Raw genomic sequence first — 20,000 nt, 5'->3', positions numbered from 1 at the left:
TCTCAACTCGGGTGATACAACGCAGCTCTTTACAACCTCGGATTTCATTAGAAAGCTCGGTCCTTTTGTTTTTACAAATTCGAAACTTCAACGAGGCCCGGGCAAACTGCATCCGCTTTTGTTTCAGCATCCGTTCGATTTTGATAAACAGCGATGTTACATACATACATACATACATACATACATACTTAATTGACCTCTCCCCATAGGGGCTTTTCAGGGGCAATGAATCAACGAAACAACAGAACACAACAACTACAACTGTTAAGAGTCCCAACTGGCCGGAGGCAAACCAGTTGGCTATTTACTAGTGCAGCTGGGAAGTTGAACCAGGGACTACCAGGATCAAATTCAACGAGTGGTCAGAGCGGGTCTTGAACCCGGGATCTCCGGATCTCAAGGCAAGCACCCTAACCACTGGGCCACACTGCCTCTTAAATGTTAAATGAGTTTAAAAGCGTTTAAACTTTCCTTCAACAACCAACATTTCTTTTGAATGAAGTTGAAGCCTTTTGCCCCCTTCTTTCAACATAAACATGCAATTAGGATGAATTGCATCACGATTTTACTTTGTTTGATTTGGGGATACGTATTGATGCGTTCTCGGTTGTGAGAATAATATAATGCAATCACTGAAAACGGTGTACTGTGTACCAAGCCATTCATTTCACGTTGGTGGGACGGAGCTAGAGGTGAACTGTTCCGCTATTTTTCACACCGTTCCGTGTTTAAGTATTCCGGGGTTCCGTGTATAAGTAACTAGGGAGCTTAAGCACGTGCGTTTTTGAGACGCGGACGGCAACCGGAAGTGAGCTGTTTTCCCTTTTAACTTGTCTTCACACAACCACGTTTACATTGCTAAGTATCTTTTGTCCTTTTGAGATGATTAGTATAAAAATCTGGGATACACCACTGCCCTGACACGCGAAATGTTCTCTTCCGGTTGCCGTCCGCTTCTCAAAAACGCACGTGCTTAAGCTCCCCAGTATTCCGCCGTTCCGGCATTCCACCATTCAAGCGTTCCTTGTTTAAGAACTTGCCTTGCCAAAACGAATTGAGTAATTGTGGGTTTCAAGTGGTGTTTATAGGAAATAGAGGAGCTTTGCCATTGGCTGAACCATGGCGGTATTCTAGCTAGCGACGTCCTAACTTGAGATATCGCTTAGTTCATGAGACAGTTCATACGAGAAGAGAACCGAAGAGAACTGTTATTCATTGAGATTGCCTTTTGTTATTGAATTTGTTTGTTACATTATCATTTTCAGGTTCTTTTCCGCACTGTAGCGATGATGGTTCCTGATTATGCCTTGATCAGTGAGATCAGTCTTTATTCTATGGGATTCGTTAATGCTCGCAGCTTGTCGGCCAAGATTGTGGCTGTCTACAGGCTTTGCTCTGAACAGGTGTGGAAAGTGTGGTAATTTTAAGAGTGTAGTAAGAATCCATTCACTGTAGCAGTACTGCACACAAAAATTAAATACTCATTTTCTTTATTGTTATTAATGTAGTGTATACTGTTTTGCAAATACATGTAATTTGAATTACTTTGAATTGAACGACTTAATAGTAAAATTTGATAATGTCTTTTCACTCTAAGAATTGCTTCAATGTGTTACCCACGTCACCTGTTTTCCTGCGTTTTATTTCCTTGGCAAGAAAAACGTCACTCCTATTGATTGAGCTGCTTTTATTCCTTATTAAGAAAATATTTCATCGTTAAAAGTGCAAGGAAATGCTGTCTTTTATGTAGCATTCGTGCAATTCACAATGGCCACCTCATGAGGCCAACTCAGTAAAGTAAGGTATTTATCATTACAGCTCTATTCAGAAGTTTCTAAACTTGCTCGAGTCGGGCAACCACGAGGACAACTTCAGCAACCTTTGAAAAGTGATCGTTTATTCTTCATTTTACGAGTAAACGCGGAATTCAGTACTTGTGTGATATAACTAAAGGAAAAAAATATCCAAAATGATCAATACGTAACCTGTTGTTCGATTCGAAGAATCAGGACTGGGTCCAATACGGTCTGTAATCATACGAGTGATTAATAAAATCGGACGACCGCGTAGCGGGAGCCCGATTTGTTTAATCACGAGTACGATTACAGAATGAATTGGACGGCACGAAGTCCTGTTACCAATTAATCATAACCATTACAATTTCCGAGAAAACAAATGCATTCCTTTTTCACTGTCCACTGTTACAAATTCGTCAATTTTGGAAAATCCCCAGTTTGGTTGGGTAAGTGGCTGTTGCTATGGTTATTGTGATAAATTCTGTGATCGGTCGATTAAGCCTGAGTGCATAATGGGCTGATGTAACTGTCCGATTACAGGTGTCCGATTTCACTGTCCGATTACAACCCTACACAAGAATTAGTGAAAATTAAAGCAGTTAACGCACCTATCAAATTTGAGAAAATTGTAATGGTTATGATTAGTTGGGTAATAGGATTATTTTCAAGTGGTGTGTATTAATAGAAATGCGCTTCGGAAAAATTTGGGTTTAGGAGATAACACAGGTAAAGAAAGCGAAACTGAACTCAGAAGTGTTTTTCCTCCTTAGCTGTCTTCCCAGCATCATTATGATTATGGAATGCGGGCTGTCAAGTCTGTTCTCACAGCTGCTGGAAACTTAAAGCTGAAATATCCAGAGCAGGATGAGGATATTTTGCTTCTCAGATCCATCACGGACGTCAATTTACCCAAGGTTGAGATCAGGAGCCCGTTCATCGAAATTCCCGACAACTTTTCCTGCGCGAAAGGCCATTTGCAAAAGTGCAATCCGCTTGTTTTGATAAGCTAGTCTTGTAAATTTTTTTTCTGAGTAACAAAAAGCAAACTGATTGTAGAGTTTGACTACTGGGCCGGAAAGTTGTGGGACTTTCGAGAAACGGATCCCGGGGAACAAAAGTTTGTTTGTTTTATAGTCTACAAGATCGTTATTGATAATGGAGGATGACAGGAGGCTTTGTTGTATAATTTTGTCTGTTGTTTTTGCCCTGATTTTGTAGAAGCAGCAGCAGTCGATATAGAGCGAGTTTCAATCGAGTGTCGTAAAACCAAAACCAAAGTAATTACTTTGGCCAATCAAAAAGGACGGAGACAATCCAGTAAACCAATCAAAGCTCCAAGTAATTACACGTAGCCGACTCAAAGCGCGGGAAAATGTGCAGGCACGAGCCACGATTGGTTTTGGTTTCACTTCTGATTGGTTGAAAAAGTGGCGGCGAGAAATTTGAACCAATCACTGAGTCAATTAATGCAAAACCAAAGCAACTCACTACTTGCACAATCCCATAATACACCTCTATTACCCCCCAAGACTTTTGCATAGCAATTGTTTGCAATTTTTCCTGGGACATGAAAATGTCCCAAGAGAAGTCGAAAACAATGCCTATGCAGATTTTTGAGGGTAAAAGAGGTGTATTATGGGATTTGTGCAAGTAGTGAATTCGCTATTTACTTTCGACTCTCAACTGAAAATCGCTCTAAAAGACCGTAAGCATGATTAATTTAAAAAGCTTTGTTAAGTAGACTGAAGATATTACATGACCGCGCAGGGATACGAATTTTGTCGCCTGCGAGTGCTATTGAATATAGTATCTTCACTTTGCCCGACAAAGATATCAAATTTTAGGAAAAGAAAAATCCCGGTGTGTCATTGACATCTATATAATAATAATTAAGTAAAACTATTTTTCTCGCAGTTATGAACGCAATTTTAGCAAACCCCGTTGAAGTCCTTGCTAAAATTGCGTTCATAACGGCGAGGATCATAGCTTCACTTGATTTCATAATTCGCACTTCAATGTATGATTCATTTCATATATAATTTGATCGATAATTATAATTAATTATTGATTTAAGATATTTTTCTGATTGGCTCAGATTCGTATTATAATTGTAGTTCCTTTCGTTGCTCTCCTTGTATTTTTCTCGTTTTAATTTTATTGAAAGGTGCTCCTATATTTCGTTCTTTTCTCTTGTTCTTTTCATAGTTTTTATCGCAAGACTTGCCTCTGTTTGAAGGGATTGTGTCAGACTTGTTTCCAGGCATCACTTTGCCTTCCCCAGACCATGGTGTCTTGGAAGAGGCGCTGAAGCGTAACATCAAGAACATGGGGTTGCAAGCAGTTTCTTGGTTTATTGACAAAGTTATACAGGTGTGTAGTGTTGACCCTTGAAACCACCTCACGCATCTCCGTTATTATTGCGCTCCCTTAAATTTCATGTTCTTTCGCTTGTGCGGTGCTGTATAGCAGCACACCAATGCATAATAATAATATTTTAATATTTTAATATTTATATAGCACAAATCTATATACAATGTGATAATCAACGCAGGGTTCGTACGGGTCATAGAAAACTTGGAAAGTCATGAAATTTTATGGTCGGTCATGGAAAAGTATAATTATAAATCATTGCAGTTGTCAAAGCAAGGATAAAATGAAACAAAGACGAGTTTCTATCAAACAATCAGAAGTTTGGCGGACAGAGGTCGTTAATTTATTCAAATTTGAACTGAGTTATGTCAGAAAATATCCTGAGACAAAGAGAGTTTTTAGAATTTTTTTACGTGACAGCTAAACGTAAGGTCATAGAAAGCTAGAAAAGGTCATGGAAAAGTCATGGAAAGTCATGGAATTTGAAGAGCTTAAAAGAGTACGAACCCTGCAATGTCAAATAAAGCTCTTGTTGTCTTTTAGCTTCTTTTTAGGAATTTAATGTTTTTCTTCCACTGAAAACTGAAAGGACTTCACCAATGGCGTTAAGCATAGACAAAAAGTCATCTCTTATTTTTTCAAATGCTCATTCTCGTATCGATCTTTGTTCAGATGTTTGTTTTTGCGTGCTAGGTTTACGAAATGATGTTGGTTCGGCATGGCTTTATGATTGTGGGTGATCCAATTGGGGGAAAAACATCAGCCTGGAAAGTGCTGGCTGCATCTCTGTCTGAGCTAGGAAGAAATCCGGATTCGGACGAAGTTGCGGTATTGATTTTTCTCCCTCTTTCCATTTATTTGGTAATGAATGAAACAGAACTTTTACTGTGTCGTGGTTCTAAGTTCAGGCCTGAAGATGAAAAACAAATTTACAGTAAATTGCGATATCTTGTGACGTTTGCTGGCGTGACGATTTCTTAACAAGAGAAAAAGCTTCGCTGGCATGGGCCCAAAAATTGATGAAACTTATGTGCACTTTTCTCACCCCATTAACTACCTCAACACGTTAAATAAATTCAGTCAGTCTCAAGCTGTAGTTAATCCTCGCAAATTGCATATTTTGAAGAAAATAAGGAAGGACATATTTCTGTATTAAAAATTGTCGATCATGGCTATTTTTCATTGCGGGGGGAGGGAAGAGGATGGCGGCGTTTCTCTCTCTCTCTCTCTCTCTCTCTCTCTCTCTTTCTCTCTCATCGAAAACCATTGTTTTATCAGGAATGCTAATTTGCGCTCCTAGAGACGAAAGGTTCAATTTACTTGGCCTACGAATTGCAATGCTTCGTTGATAGTTTTGTGACATAACGTACACGTCAATTTTTTCCCAAGCCTTGACCTGTCTCCGAGACCACGTGATTACTTACTCAAACTCCTTTTTTTTTTCATACGAGTGACTTTTGTTCTACTTCCAGGTCCAGTACAGGATCATTAACCCTAAAGCAGTCACTATGGGCCAACTGTACGGAAGATTTGATCCCGTATCGCACGAGTGGTCAGACGGTATTGTATAAAATAAGTCTTTTGCCATCATTTAGCTTTATTTATTTATTGGTCATTTCAGTGGAGTTGATGCAGGATTAGCGCATGGCCTGAGTTGAATCAGATTGTTCCTGAGTGGGAAAGAAAACGTGGGCCAAATACGTCTAATCGGTCCAAAATAATCAGTTTCAATTAAATATGTTTTGGGCATTGGTACACATGTCATTGCAGTGCGTGGTGTTTCTACCTCTGCAATCTCCCATTACCGTTTTTTGCATACGCGTAGGAAAATATTTTCTCCTCGATCGGTTACGCATAGCGATTTACATTGGAAGGGCAAAACTGTCATCCAGATTCAGAATCTAAACTATGTTTCATATTAGGTGTACTTGCTAATACGTTTCGTGAACACGCCAGCGCGGTGAGTGAAGAACGCAAGTGGATAGTGTTTGATGGACCTGTCGATGCCGTGTGGATCGAAAATATGAACACAGTACTCGACGACAACAGGAAAGTATGTACCTTCCAACCTTGTTTGTTTTGCAGTACATCGGAATGCGAATGAAATAATCAGAAAATTTGATAACTAAGTTGCATTATGCAACGGATTCGAGCCATTATGGCATTCGAATCTCGTTCAAGTTTACACGGGAACACATAGTATTGTTCTTGTTGTTGCAGTTGTGTTTAATGAGCGGAGAAATTATTCAAATGAGCCCACAACAGAACATGATTTTCGAGCCTCAAGATTTGGAACAAGCATCGCCAGCCACAGTCAGTCGGTGAGAACTGAATTTAAAAACTATCCGTAGCACGTGATACTAGAGAAATGTATCGTCACGCTTTCGACAGACTCCAAAGACCGGTGAGGCTTATAGTTGCCTTATGCTTCAAATGAAGTAAACGACTTGTTTGATGTAGGCTTATTTATTGCCTGTTAGCTACAGATATCGCGCAACTCTTTCAAAAGAAAGAGAAAAGTTAGAACAAGAAAATGTTCGTGCTTCTATGACAAGCAGTAACCGAGCTTACAGCAGGTTGTTCGCTTGAAAAGCAAACGTCATTTATACTTGACTTGTAATCGCGAGACCAAAATGCCTTCACAGATAACGCTACTCTTGTTACATTCACCATATTGGTGGTAAACACGTTCTATATGATGTTGCACCCACTGCATTCGGAAACACTCAAATCGTGTCCATATCCTGCACGTTGTTCTAAATCAAGGTTCTGTGTTTGCTTTTAAGGTGTGGCATGATATATATGGAGCCTAGTCAGCTAGGCTGGGAGCCTCTGGTAGCCTCATGGATGGACAAAGAGTACCCACCGAATCTCAGCATTGCAAGCAAGAGCTCAATACAGGTAAGTGCCTGGAATGGTAAGATATGGCAAATGCCACAAGCTACGAAAGGAAGGAACGCTATTGGCTGGGGATTGCTGCCCAGAGAAAACTAGACAACAATTGTTATGTAACGTTGTGCCTGTTTTGTCTTTTCAGATGATGTTTGATTGGTTAATTCCTCCGTGTCTGGAGTTTGTTACCAGGCAGTGCCGTGAATTTGTTCGTACCTCAGCAATGCACATGGTCAGCTCAATGTTAAATCTGTATTCCATTCTCCTAGATGAAATGAGGTAATCAAAGTTTAATTCTTCTGTTTAAGAATCGGGCGCGCCAACGATCCAGAAAGAAATGTGGGCGGCGAGGTGCGATAAACTAGAACAGAGAGCATTTCGAAGTACAATTTTACAGATTTTCGTTATTTTAGTCTTTAGAAGAGAACGGGAAAGAATTGTTTCAAAATGTGAAACGCGTTTGTAAGGTAGTATTTTGCAGCATTACTTTCCCTCCTTCTCGTTTCCAGGGCCCTTACTATAGCTCCTTTGGGGAACGATTAATTTTTTCTCGTTCGCTTTATCTCATTCAAGCAGTGATTTATTTGCTGGAGTTATATGCTATCGAGACCAACAACCGGCGCAGGCGCAGAAGTTAATGTCGTCGGTCTTAAGTCGTTGGAGGATTCAAATCTGTATGCGGATGTCTTGTCTGCTCTGCTTTGCAATCGGTTTCCTTAGTATTTTTCTGTGAAATGCAACTCGTGCATTGTTTTAAATATTTAGAGAGCCACCCCAGGAAGAGAAGCGAAAAACAGTCATGGACGAAGCAGAGTTTGAGACTGCCGTGGACGAGAAGCCAGCGAAGACTGAGGCTGAGATTATGCAGTGGCTCCAGTCCCTTTTTCTCTTCTCTGTTTGTTGGAGCATTGGCGGAAACCTGGACACGGATTCCAGGTTGAAGTTCAGCGACTTTCTTAAAGTCCTGGCTGCTGGCACAAACAAACAACACCAAAGGTTCGTCTTCACAAAGAGTAGGGAATAAAGCGAAAAAGCGCCCAAGAGATAAACATGCACAAAACGATTTGTCGATGAGCTCCTAATATAATTATTCATGGCGGAGGTAATTTGGGACCAAATCTGGCAAACAAGGTCGTCATCAAACCACTTACCGTACGCGTACTTCTTATATTAGCTCTTCCTTATCCTCTAGTTTTAGTCGATTACTTACATGAATGCATGGCATATAAAAACGTAAAAGAAGATCCGGCTTATCATTTTCGTTTCACCAAATGAGGAATAAAGAAAGTTGGAGCACCATAGGGGAAATTTAGGTGTCCGATTTTCAAGAGCGTTCAGTTCCGATCTTCTTCTTTTTCTTAGACCCAAGGAACTGAAGCTTCCAAAGAATGTCCAGTTTCCTGGAAAGGGAGTCATTTATGACTTCTTCTTCGATAAGTCCACTTTTGGCACTTGGCATCCATGGGAGAAAGATGTGGTTATCGAGGAGATACCGGCACAAGCTAAGGTGTGTGTGTGTACCGCTATCTCCTAGGTTCTTCGTTGCGTGCTATCCTGAAACGCCCTATAGGCGTCAGAGGGCTAGAGCGAAGAGACATTGACGTAACATTGTCACCAATTTAGTTAGTGTGCATAACACAAGGTGGAAGTTCGAAAGCTGAAAACTCCTGTGCCGTATTCATCATCAGTTGCAGGCAAAGACGACGTAAATTTAAGGCACTTCGTCAATACAGCTCTCCCCTGAGTTTTGAAATCAGTGTATTGGATCATTAAAATCGGGACATTTAAGTTGGTACGTTTTGGCTTTTGAGTCTGTTTGATAAACCTGTTGTTGTGAAATTCCTCAAAAGGGATGTGACTTTCAAAGCCCAGCTCTGTCATTTTGCATGGTTCGTACACATTGGATAGCCCGGGGTCTTTGAAACTGTGTGTAGGTGACAGAATGTAACTTAATTAATGACTACACGTCCTTGTCAACTTTGTGTACTATAATTTTTCTTTGCAGCCGAATGAACTTATTATTCCCACCACAGAAACTGTTCGTCAGCGATATTTCTTGGAATTATTTCTGAGTCATGAAAAGCCCTTACTGCTAGTTGGTCCAACAGGAACAGGAAAATCAGCCATTACTAATAACTACATCCTCAGAATGCCCTCATCCAAGTAAGTTATTTCTTCAACTTAAAGAGGCATTGGCGTTCTCTTTCAGTCTTCAAAGTTATGAAAAATGACACAATTTTCATAGATCCAGATCGTGCTCGCAGTTTCATTCTTGCTTTAGTTTGTAGAGCTCTGTTCATTTGACCTGCGCTTGAAGCGGCAGCGTTGTTATTCATTCTAACCAATAACAAGGCCAACCGGGTAAACCCATCGGGAAGAATACGCCGATGGTAATTTTTTCCTTTTTGCTAGGAATATTATCGACCTTGCAAAGTCATCTGGGTGGTCAATTGCATGGTCGTCTTGCGAGCAATGAATGCAATTTGGCGAATATATAAGTTGCCACATATTTGAACTGTGCATGTTAAGTGATTTCCATAGAAATAAAACTTGCATGAAATACTTGCATCCGGCATTAAGAGCGGGAAAACATGTCACTAAGTCTGTCATGGAACATTTTTTGCTGCTGCGAAATTGTTGAAAACGTCTGGTCACAGGAAACCAAATAATCCCATGGTTAGTTATCGATCCTCAAACAGACATATTTCTATTTCTATGAATACGTGCGTAACCTGTTTTGGCTTGCATGTCAGATCATTAGTTGTATTTGTTTTCTTTTTCTTTTTTTTATATGTATCTTGTGCAATGTAAACTCCTGTTATGTTAAATAATAAAAAAATAAAATAAAATAATAGTAATAATAATAATAATAATTTAAAAAAAAATACGTGCGTAAATCTGCCTGTGCTAAACGGGGAAAGTCTTGCTGATTTTGTTTTCATAACATTTATGTTTTCAGATACATTGCTAATTTCATGAACTTCTCCGCCCAAACCACGTCAAACCAGACTCAGGACATGATTTTGTCAAAACTGGACAGGTAGGCTTAGTTGCGAAGGGCAGAATGCGGTTAGTAACAAAGCCTGCTGCTTACTTTTTTTTTTTATAAAACCAAAAGTCATAAGGCAGCACGCAAAGAGAAGCAACCGTTCCACTCTATTGACTATGGAGCTAAACACCCTTAACATCCACTCAAACGCAGTGATCCCTTTAACCACTTGCTTCCTCCAGGTGATCTGGTGACGGAATTCCGAGGACTGGGGAGAAAAATTTTAACGCCGTATCCCACAACCGCGCGCGGCCTTATATTCGAATTCAACATGGCAGAGGCGAGGTTAGATCTCGTCGGGTCTACTTGAGTGTTCATTCAGTAACAGGAAATGTGGTAGACACGGAATGATCTGTTGAGTTACTGCAGAGAGTTTGGAAACAACACCTAAGGCCGTGCGCTGTTGTGGGATACGGCGTTAAAATTTTTCTTTCCAGGCCTCCGAATTACGTCACCAGATCACCTGGCTAGGAGTGAGACTTGATAGATGTGACTCTGTCTAACGACAGACGATTTTACTCGTCAATAATAGGGGAGCAGTTGAAGAGTCAATGGGTTAACCACCTCTACCTCCGCTCAAAATCTACGATATGTCTCCTTTAACCCATTGACGTACGACCCCTTGAAGTGAGACTTCGTAGATTTTACTCTGTCAAACACCAGTCTGACGCCAGACGATTTTACTCGTCAATGGAGGGGGAAGGGGGGGAGGGGGGGTGGTTCAGGGGTCAATGGGTTAAGCAAGTGACGACGACGAGGACGACGGCTGTAAGAACGCCACAAAACAAAGCGTAATGAACAAAAACAAAGGCCCTGCACACCCCGCACCTGCTTTCGAATGTTTTGTGAATTTTCTAGCCGTTCTCCTCACAACGACGACGTGAAATGATCAGGAGAGGTGGTTATGATAAGGTTATGTAGAGCAACTGACGATAAATTTTCTATTTTCACACCTAACCCCCTCAACGCTGCAACAAGTTGCAAAATTGTTTGCGACACTTTCATTAAAAAACACCTTTACTAGCTTCCAATACCCGCCGTATCTATCTATCTATCCGGGGGGGGGGGGGGGGGGCTGCAGTGTGAGAGATAATAGGTAAATTAATAACGCCACCAGAAGGTGAAGTGTCTCCACTATTTTTGCAACTTGTTGTAGTACCAATTTGATCCCTGGAATGTTTAGACACGCCTTCCATGCCGAACGACTTTGAGTAATCACGAGATAATTACAATAACTCAGTCACTTTAGTAATATTTAGTTTTTAGATAACGTTCTTTTACCCGTCGTCGTTATCCTTGCTTAATTTAAAGTCCCTACTATTTTTTTGTCCAGACGGAAACGTGGTGTGTATGGACCCATTATTGGTAAGAAGGTTGTGGTGTTTGTAGATGATCTCAATATGCCAGCCAAGGAGAAGTATGGTGCCCAGCCCCCAATCGAAGTTCTGCGACAGTTTATTGATCATGGATACTGGTTTGACAGGTAACGATACTAGTTTAACAGGTTTGTTCCCTGCTTGAAAAGTTATTAAGATAATTGTCTGTCTGGTGGAGGCTGTTTTGTTCGATAAAGATAAGTACTGAACATTATCCGAGTGCATTCCAATGCATTCCTGAATACCAAGCAATAATGCAAAGTAACTAATTGTGAGGCTCAAGTAATTTGTTTGATTACCGTGTGACAATACGGCTTAACAGATTAAGATTGTGGTTATGAGGTTAAGATACGGATTGGTCGAGTCAAGATCATCACCATCATATCCATCGTTATCATCATCATCATCATCATCATCATCATCATCATAGTTATCTTTATAATCTCCTCTTTCAAATTCCCATGATTTTCATACTCTGTGATGCAGATGTGATCTCCCTTTTTTGTAGGAAGGACACATCAGTTTTGAAACTCGTTGATCAGCTTCTGGTGTCAGCCATGGGTCCTCCTGGGGGAGGAAGAAATGATATCACCCCACGATTCCTCAGACACTTTAACATCATCTCCATTGACTCCTTTAGCACGGAGACAATGAGAAACATCTTCTCCATCATAATGGACTGGCATTTTAACAATCACGGCTTCGAAATGCAGATACGGAGGTTCTCAAAGGTGCGAAGCTTTCGGTATCAGTTCTCACTCGAACTTTATTTTCAGATAGGTTAAGAATGCAACTCCTTTGAGTTTTACACCGTTAACAATCATTGCGCTCTTAGATTAAGTAAATATCTTGAAGAAAATTCACCCGGATTTTTGCTTTTACTTAAATGATCTCCCTCTGGGGAGAACCTCCACGACATATTGTATCAAACAAGAGAAATAAAGAAACAGAGAGAGGAAGAGCAAGCATATGGCCGAGATTTGCGGATTTCAGAAAACATAAGCGCTAGTTTCGCATTTTCCAAGGCTGCAAAACAGCGAAGTGCTGAAGCTTAAAGTGCCTATCACCTTAACACAGTTTTCAACGTTATTTATTCTCCGAAATCGTCCCAAATACATTGAGTTGTTGTAAGAACCTTTGGATTGAAAATTAACCTTTTTATTTGCTTTGAAAAACGGGAAAAGTGATCATTCTCAGTTGCTCCATAACCGAGCAATGAGGGGGAATGGGTTTAATTGACGTCATAGACTGCTTTGCATTTTGCTGCGAGCCCATTCCCCTTCATTGCTCGGTTATGGATAAGTAGTAACCACTTTTTCCGTCTTTCAAAGCAAATAAAGGTTCTAAAAACAACACAATGTATTTGGGACGATTTCGGAGAATAAGTAAAGTGGAAAGCTGTGTTGAGGTTGTAGGCACTTTAACTTAACAGTTCCGTAACATACATTTTTTTTTTGCAGATTATAATTAGCGCGATCACTGAAGTCTACACCATGGCTATCACCACTTTTCTACCCACTCCATCGAAATCACATTATGTATTCAATCTGAGAGATTTTGCCAGAGTTGTACAGGTTTGTTCTCCTCTAACCTTAAGTGTTAAAGTTGCTTCTGCAAAACAGACCCAGATAAATGAACTTGGTCGAGATCCACCAGTAAGCAAAGTTCTTATAGGGTAGACTTGTGGATAGAGCGGTTTTCAATTGAGTGTCGAAAGTTAATAAGCGAATTACTTTGGTTTATGATTACTTCACTCAGTGATTAGTTCAAAGTTCTCGCGCCACTTTGTCAACCAATCACAAGTGAAACCAAAACCAATCTTGGCTCGCGCCTGCACATTATCTCGCGCTTTGTGTCGGCTACGTGTAATTACTTCGAGTTTTGATTGGTTTACTGGATTGTCTCCGTCCTTTTTGATTGGCCAAAGTAATTACTTTGGTTTTGGTTTTACGACACTCGATTGAAACTCGCTCTATGTCTTATTATAAGGATTGCAATAAAAGACCATGCGACGATGAGTTAGCTTCGAAACCGGGGTGTTTGTTACATGAGAAAATCTTGCTCACAACTTGTGCACTAAGAGAAACAGATGCCTGACAAAATTTTCTCATTCTCTTTCAAGGAAGAAAATTGGGAGCTCTCTCCGTCCTCCAAGAGGATTGTTGATCGAATATTAATATTTTCAATTAATATAATTTTGACTTGTTTGGATTGAATTCTTAGGGGATTCTCTTGTTTCCTGGAATCAATGCCACATCTCCAGAAAAGCTGATCAGGCTTTGGGTTCATGAGGTTTACCGTGTGTTCTACGACAGACTGGTTGACTGTGATGATCGACAGCGCTTTTTTGAAATTGTCAAGGTGCGTCCTTCAAACCGCGTTCTTAGGAATGTTTACTTCTCCCTTCATTCGTACATATATTCGGATTGTGAAGTTCACTGAAATCCATAACGGTTGACTCTGTAACTGTGATGTCTGAAAACAGACGGGAACATCACTCAGTCTTAAAAAAATGGTTAGGCATTCAATTCGTCTCAGATAGTTGGCGCATTTGGGGCCGGTAAAAGCACAGAATTTTCTTTCTTGTAGAATGTGATGGCGTCTGAGTTTAAGGAGAAGATAAATAATGTTCTTGGACACTTGGCGGGCAAAGGAGGCGTGGTCACAGATGACAGCTTAAGAAGGTGAGACTATCACTTCATATGTTACTTTCGTTGCAGATGTTTATTGAAGACAACATCTGTTCAGATGCACGCCGATTTAATAAGCTTTACGAAGTGTCCCTAGTAACCCTGTTCTCAACTTCAACATCACTCTTGTTTAAAAATGCAGGCTCATAACCGTCACCAGGTGTATCCCTACTATGTCTACTCGTCAAGTGATCATAAACAGTTAATGTAACCTTGACCTCAAAATACGCTAACGATGTCACTAAAGTAATTGTTGTAACTCGGTTATTTACTAGCCTGCATACCAAGCTTCCCTTTGCCGGAACGAGGAACTCAAAAAAGATTTTGATTTTTCACATTACAAGAATGCAGACAGCCTCTTTTGAACTCTTCGTTCGGTTGGGAAAGCGTGTGTTTTGGAGGGTTGTCCAATACTCCGACATAATGAGATTCATGGCACTTCACAATAGACATCACAAAGTGTCCCCCAACCATAATCGTTACTAAAATAATAACAGTTTTGCGAGACTTAAAGAGCGGGACACTTTGTGACACTTTGTGATGTCTATTGTGACGTACCAGGAATCTCATTATGTCGGAGTATTGGACATGTATGGTGTTTTGGCATTAATCAAAGAAGAACGAGCATTCCATTTCTTCAAAATTTGGAGATTAGTGTTACTTGCGAGTTAACAACAGAATTGCGAGGAAGGGGACTGACGTGGAATCGAATAAATACCAAAAGAAAAAATTCCATTCGCTTACATTTTTATCATATTATTATCATTACAATTCTTGTGCTCACCTCATCGACTCTCGTATTTATCTCCTTGCAGCTTATTTTTCGGTGACTACATGGATCGCAAGGCTAAGCCGCGTCTTTATGATGAGATACAAGACACGGAAAACCTCAGCCTGGTAAGTTACCATGCTGAATAATGAGGTATATTAACCCTTTGATTACTATCTGGCAAAATACGTCCAGCTTTATCCACGGTCCCATCTACCCCTGGTGACGTCATCACTTTTAACGGTCAGGAACAGCTTTGTCCACTAACTTGTGCAGGGAGAGGAGATCTTTCAAACTATACCAGAATGAGCACAATTCAGTCAAGGAAACTGGAGAAACGGCCAAAAAAAGCATGTAACACTGACCTGAAAATCTCCATGAAAAGCTTGCTCCATTACCCACCTACCTTTCTGAGCACCTAATGCTAAGATGATGAAAGGTTTCTCAGAAACTCTTCCCACCAAAATAAAGCCTACCAAATGCCCAGCAAGTTCAAAAAAAAAAAAAAAAATGAGGCAAAGAAAGCGAAAAGAGAGGGAAGGAGAGAAAGCGAAATTTTGTTTTCTGCGCATGCCCGAACTTTGCAAGCGCTTATTTTGCACCTGGCTGAAAAGGCCGCGGAGTGTACAACCTGGGAACGGGTTTGTGGGGAGATTTAGCTCTTAACCAGCACGAGAGTGACCAAAAAACCCCTCAACTAGCTTCAAAACGTGTTTTTCGGCTAAATCTCTAGTAGCCAAAGGGTTAATATCAAAAATTGAAGTGGCACTCGTATTATTAAAGAAGTTCATAAGGAAAAAGAGGTAAATGAAATGAAAAAATATTTGTTAAGTCACGATTCGAACATTTTACAACCGAAAAATTAGCTACCAACCTAATCAACCTTAATTAACCATGTCGAATGTCTTTTCCAGATAATGGAAGGATATCTCGAGGATTTTAACATCTCAAGCAAAGCTCCAATGGATTTGGTATTATTCCGGTTTGCTATTGAACATGTGTCAAGAATTTGTAGGATTCTTCGTCAGCCCAGTGGACATGCTCTTTTAGTTGGTGAGATATTCTGAGAGTACTTTTCACATGACGTCTTGGCGTTTATGTTGGTTTTCCTGATCAAATATACAGCCACCATAGTGGTAACCCTGTTCAAAGATAAGGCCACCATATTGGTTTTCCGGACCAATTTTCCTGGAATTGAACTCTATTCATATGGAAGCTTTTTCTTTCCGTGGAAAAACATGGCCGCTGATCACGATGGAAAGCAACAACAGAGAAATTTTGCATCGCATTTACGGAAAATGACAAACGAAGGACTGAAATTTACATTTTGCCTCAAATGGAAGGAGCTTGTTTGATATTAATAGCTCATTTCTTTCATGTTTAATAGCTGTAGATATCGGGCAAATAGTTAGCAACTATTCATCGGTGGATATATACCGAGCCGCTTCGTGGCTCGGTAAACATCCACCACTAGCCACCGACACTGAGGTGAATGGTTGTTTTCGTATACACTAAAACAGTGAGATAATATAGCACAATTTTGACTCATTTAACCCTGCAAAGATTACAACATTTTCGGGCGCAAATTCCGCGCGAGTTACTCGAAGGTGAATAGCAAAAGATATCCGGCAGTCGGCAGTAGAGCACAACTTCGAGAACGAATACAAGTTGTACTTGTTCTCGTACTCGCACTCTACTGTGAGGTATTTTGGTAAGCTTATAGTACGAGTTTCAGTCTATTCTGTGCGCACTATTCTTTGGCAAAATATCGGCATATTAAGCCGCTTTTCAGGCTTGAAAACCCCTCAAATAATTAACAATTATTCCATGAACGCGCGTTGGATATGGGATGGTAAATAGCCAACGAGGCGCGTAGCGCCGAGTTGGCTATAACCAGTCTCATATCCAACTAGCGCGAATGGAATAATTGTTTTATTAAATTCTTTAAACTCCAAAAATTTGGAAGTACGAAATACGAGCGAAAAAAGAGAGAAAATCCGAGCGAAATCGAAAAAACTTGACGAAGATGCGATGTTGTGTAATACCTGTGGTCAAACAGACGTAGGCTCATCACAAAAACATTTTTGCCTATTCGCGTACTTCTAAACGTCGGAATTGGTCCAAATTTTCTATAAAAAAAAAGTTTTTTTTTCTTTTTTGGCTTTATTCAGAGAGAAATTTCGCTTTCCGGCGAAAACGTTTTTAGCTTAGCGACGCTTAGCGCAATCATTTACGATATAAGGTCAAATTAAGGTATATGAGCTGATAACCGAGATTGAGTGAACCAATCAGAGCACAAGAAATGCATTATCCGAAGTTGAGAATTTAATAATAATAATCATTATTTACCTAACACTTGAGGATTGTTAGCATATGATTATTACAGCTTTAAACTAAAAGAAACAGTCGTAAATCAAACGCATTTTCCTTCTGACAAACTCGTACCTACCGCTATGACTTTTCGGTGTAAAGTCGTCACACAGACCAACTTGCCGGGACGAGTAGAACACGCCGGGTTGCGCAGTACGGATGCGCGGTAGTCAAAATCCCAGAACTCGTACTCTAAGTCATACTCGTTGTCGATGCTAACATTCTCTAATATCTCAGAGGAGCAAAACAAGTTAGAATAAGAGAATTTTCACGCCTTTATGGCAAACAAGAGCCTGCCGTTTTTACGTAAACACGATGCTAAATTTCTCTTACTATTCTTAATGTTAGATTTTCTCGTGGCTTTTACCCGGGTGTAAAAAATAATTATAATGAACTTTATTTAAGTGTTGACTGTATATAACGCTGAGGCATTAATTGGGGAAACCGCTGTACAGAAATCAAATCATAGGTTGATTTTTGAGGAGAGAGGAAACCCGGAATACCCGGAGAAAATCTCTCGAAGCAGGGTCCCATTTCTCTAAAGTCCCCATAACGTTCCAGGCCCGAAAAGCCAATTACGACACTGCCATCCGCTTGTTTTGATGAACTAGTCTTTCAACAAATTTTCAAGACTAACTGACTGTGAAATTTTGTGACTGAAGACCTCATCGTTCTTAAGTTACAGAGGGAATTGGGGCACCCGAAAAATGCCTGGAAGTTTCGAGACGTTCGAGGAACGGGCCCCAGAGTAGAGAACCAACAGACTCAACTTTCATGTGACGGCAAGTCTGCGATTCGAACCCAGGCCACATTGCTGGGAGGCGCGTGTTCTCACCACTGCGCCATCCTTACTTCCATAGATGGGAGTTCTGCTATTTCACTGGCTAGAGCAAATTGTGCCTGTTGACTTGGAGATGAGATCCATCATCACATGAACTCAAGTTCTGCTAGTAATAGATTTTCTGAGCAGGGATCGTTGGCATATGTAAGATAAGAACAACTTCATGGAAACATTTTTCAGAGACCATAAAAAATCATAATAATTTTAAATCTTGATCATTTTAATGAGGTCGTCACTCCATTAAAATGAACGAGCAATTAGAATTTTGTTGTGGGAGGTTTCCCTTCTATAAACTGAGCTATCGTTAACCATGTGTTGTGGTATTTTGGGGGTTTAAGACCCTGTTGGGCACTATTACAGGTCACCTTCCGGCGCATCTTGAAATAAATGGTAGGACTATGGCATGTTTTCGCTTTTAACTTCCATGTTCGTCTACCTGAAAAATACACTTCAATCCTTTTCTGGAGTCAATTCTTGATTTGCCCTGTTAGGTATTGGTGGTTCTGGTCGAGCAAGCGCGACAAAGCTGGCAGCTTTCATGTCCGACTATGAACTCTTTCAAATTGAAATCACCAAGACATACACATTCACAGACTGGAGAGAAGACGTAAAGAAGATGCTGAGAAGGGCGGGTTTCGACGGAGTTTCTACGGTTTTCCTGTTTGGTGATCATCAAATAAAGGTAGGCACATTACATGTGCTGTTTATTTTGTGTCGAAAATGTCGGTTGATTTAGGTTTGTTTCGTGAAAATACGGCGCAAATTTAAAGCAAGCCTCCCTCTCGGCGGATCTGTTTACTTTGATTACCCAATTAGTTTACTTACCTTAACTGCCTTTGGATGTCAGTCGAAACGTCTGTTAATAATTAAGACCAAAATTCCAGAAAATTAAAAGACTCCTCGCTTGTCTTTGGGTGTCTGTACAGTTATTTTGTATTGTATGGGACACAAAAAGTAATCCAAACGACAGCTCTTGTTTTTACTTTGCTTTATTATTAGGACGAAGCGTTCTTGGAGGACATCAACATGATTTTGAACACGGGTGATGTTCCAAATATTTACGAGCCTGACGAAAAAGCTGAAATTACAGAACAGGTAGGATTACTTGCATCTGTGGACTAGCATGAAGAGTCGATATCAAGTTACAACATCAGTGAGGGAAGGATAATTTATTTTACAGAATCATCGTAATTAAATGAAGTTTCGGGTTTAGACTTGTTTTCAAATATATGTTTCCTTTAAATGGTCATTTTCTGGAACACCCACGACCTGCTCCATCTGACCCTGTGGCAACGGTGTTCTAATCCAGAGGTCGTGGGCTCAATTCTCACCCTACCTGGCCATATTTTTTTTCGGTCTTTTTCCTTGTGTTCGCCCGTTGCCATTATTTAATAGGGCTAACGCTCAGCTGTCTTACATGGAGCAGGGCTGGCGCAGTGGTGAGAGCACTCGCCTTCCACCAATGTGGCCCGGGATCGATTCCCGGTTTCGGCGCCATACGTGGGTTGTGTTTATTGGTTCTCTACTCTGCTCCGAGAGGTTTTTCCCCGGGTATTCCGGTTTTCCCCTGTAGATCTCCTCAAAAACCAGCATTTGATTTGATTTGTTCTGATTTCAGTTGATTTGTAGTCTCCCCATTTAGTAGAGCACTCGTGCTCGGCTAAATAACCTTGAGACTATCATCATCATCATCATCATCATCATCATCATTATTATCATTATCATTATTTATTTATTGTTATGGGAACAAAGATAGCACTTAAAAGTATTCTTTAATAGATATCTCTTATGCAACCAATACCGATATATTTCTTTTTTTCCTCCTCAGATGCAAAACATTGTTCAAG

The 20,000-nt window shown here is 40.3% G+C and overlaps 1 protein-coding gene across 1 annotated transcript in view; it reads left to right on the top strand.

Annotated features, from left to right (window-relative positions):
• LOC137999985 (dynein axonemal heavy chain 3-like) overlaps positions 1 to 20,000 on the top strand; it is an 86,692-nt gene that overhangs the window by 27,139 nt on the left and 39,553 nt on the right. Inside the window, exons 31-53 of the mRNA XM_068846044.1 lie at positions 1,266 to 1,403; positions 2,567 to 2,710; positions 4,002 to 4,166; positions 4,860 to 4,994; positions 5,639 to 5,726; positions 6,089 to 6,219; positions 6,387 to 6,487; positions 6,953 to 7,067; positions 7,204 to 7,337; positions 7,824 to 8,054; positions 8,421 to 8,565; positions 9,064 to 9,221; positions 10,018 to 10,098; positions 11,441 to 11,590; positions 11,992 to 12,214; positions 12,944 to 13,057; positions 13,707 to 13,844; positions 14,073 to 14,167; positions 14,989 to 15,070; positions 15,857 to 15,995; positions 18,645 to 18,835; positions 19,153 to 19,248; positions 19,982 to 20,000. The exon at positions 19,982 to 20,000 is cut by the window's right edge and continues 173 nt beyond it. Coding sequence (XP_068702145.1) covers positions 1,266 to 1,403; positions 2,567 to 2,710; positions 4,002 to 4,166; positions 4,860 to 4,994; positions 5,639 to 5,726; positions 6,089 to 6,219; positions 6,387 to 6,487; positions 6,953 to 7,067; positions 7,204 to 7,337; positions 7,824 to 8,054; positions 8,421 to 8,565; positions 9,064 to 9,221; positions 10,018 to 10,098; positions 11,441 to 11,590; positions 11,992 to 12,214; positions 12,944 to 13,057; positions 13,707 to 13,844; positions 14,073 to 14,167; positions 14,989 to 15,070; positions 15,857 to 15,995; positions 18,645 to 18,835; positions 19,153 to 19,248; positions 19,982 to 20,000 — 3,013 coding nt within the window. The remainder of the gene's footprint in view (positions 1 to 1,265; positions 1,404 to 2,566; positions 2,711 to 4,001; positions 4,167 to 4,859; positions 4,995 to 5,638; positions 5,727 to 6,088; positions 6,220 to 6,386; positions 6,488 to 6,952; positions 7,068 to 7,203; positions 7,338 to 7,823; positions 8,055 to 8,420; positions 8,566 to 9,063; positions 9,222 to 10,017; positions 10,099 to 11,440; positions 11,591 to 11,991; positions 12,215 to 12,943; positions 13,058 to 13,706; positions 13,845 to 14,072; positions 14,168 to 14,988; positions 15,071 to 15,856; positions 15,996 to 18,644; positions 18,836 to 19,152; positions 19,249 to 19,981) is intronic.

The sequence above is a fragment of the Montipora foliosa genome, chromosome 4, assembly GCF_036669935.1.
Source record: "Montipora foliosa isolate CH-2021 chromosome 4, ASM3666993v2, whole genome shotgun sequence".
Classification (NCBI taxonomy): Eukaryota; Metazoa; Cnidaria; class Anthozoa; order Scleractinia; family Acroporidae; genus Montipora; species Montipora foliosa.
This window is presented reverse-complemented; position numbering and strand designations above follow the sequence as displayed.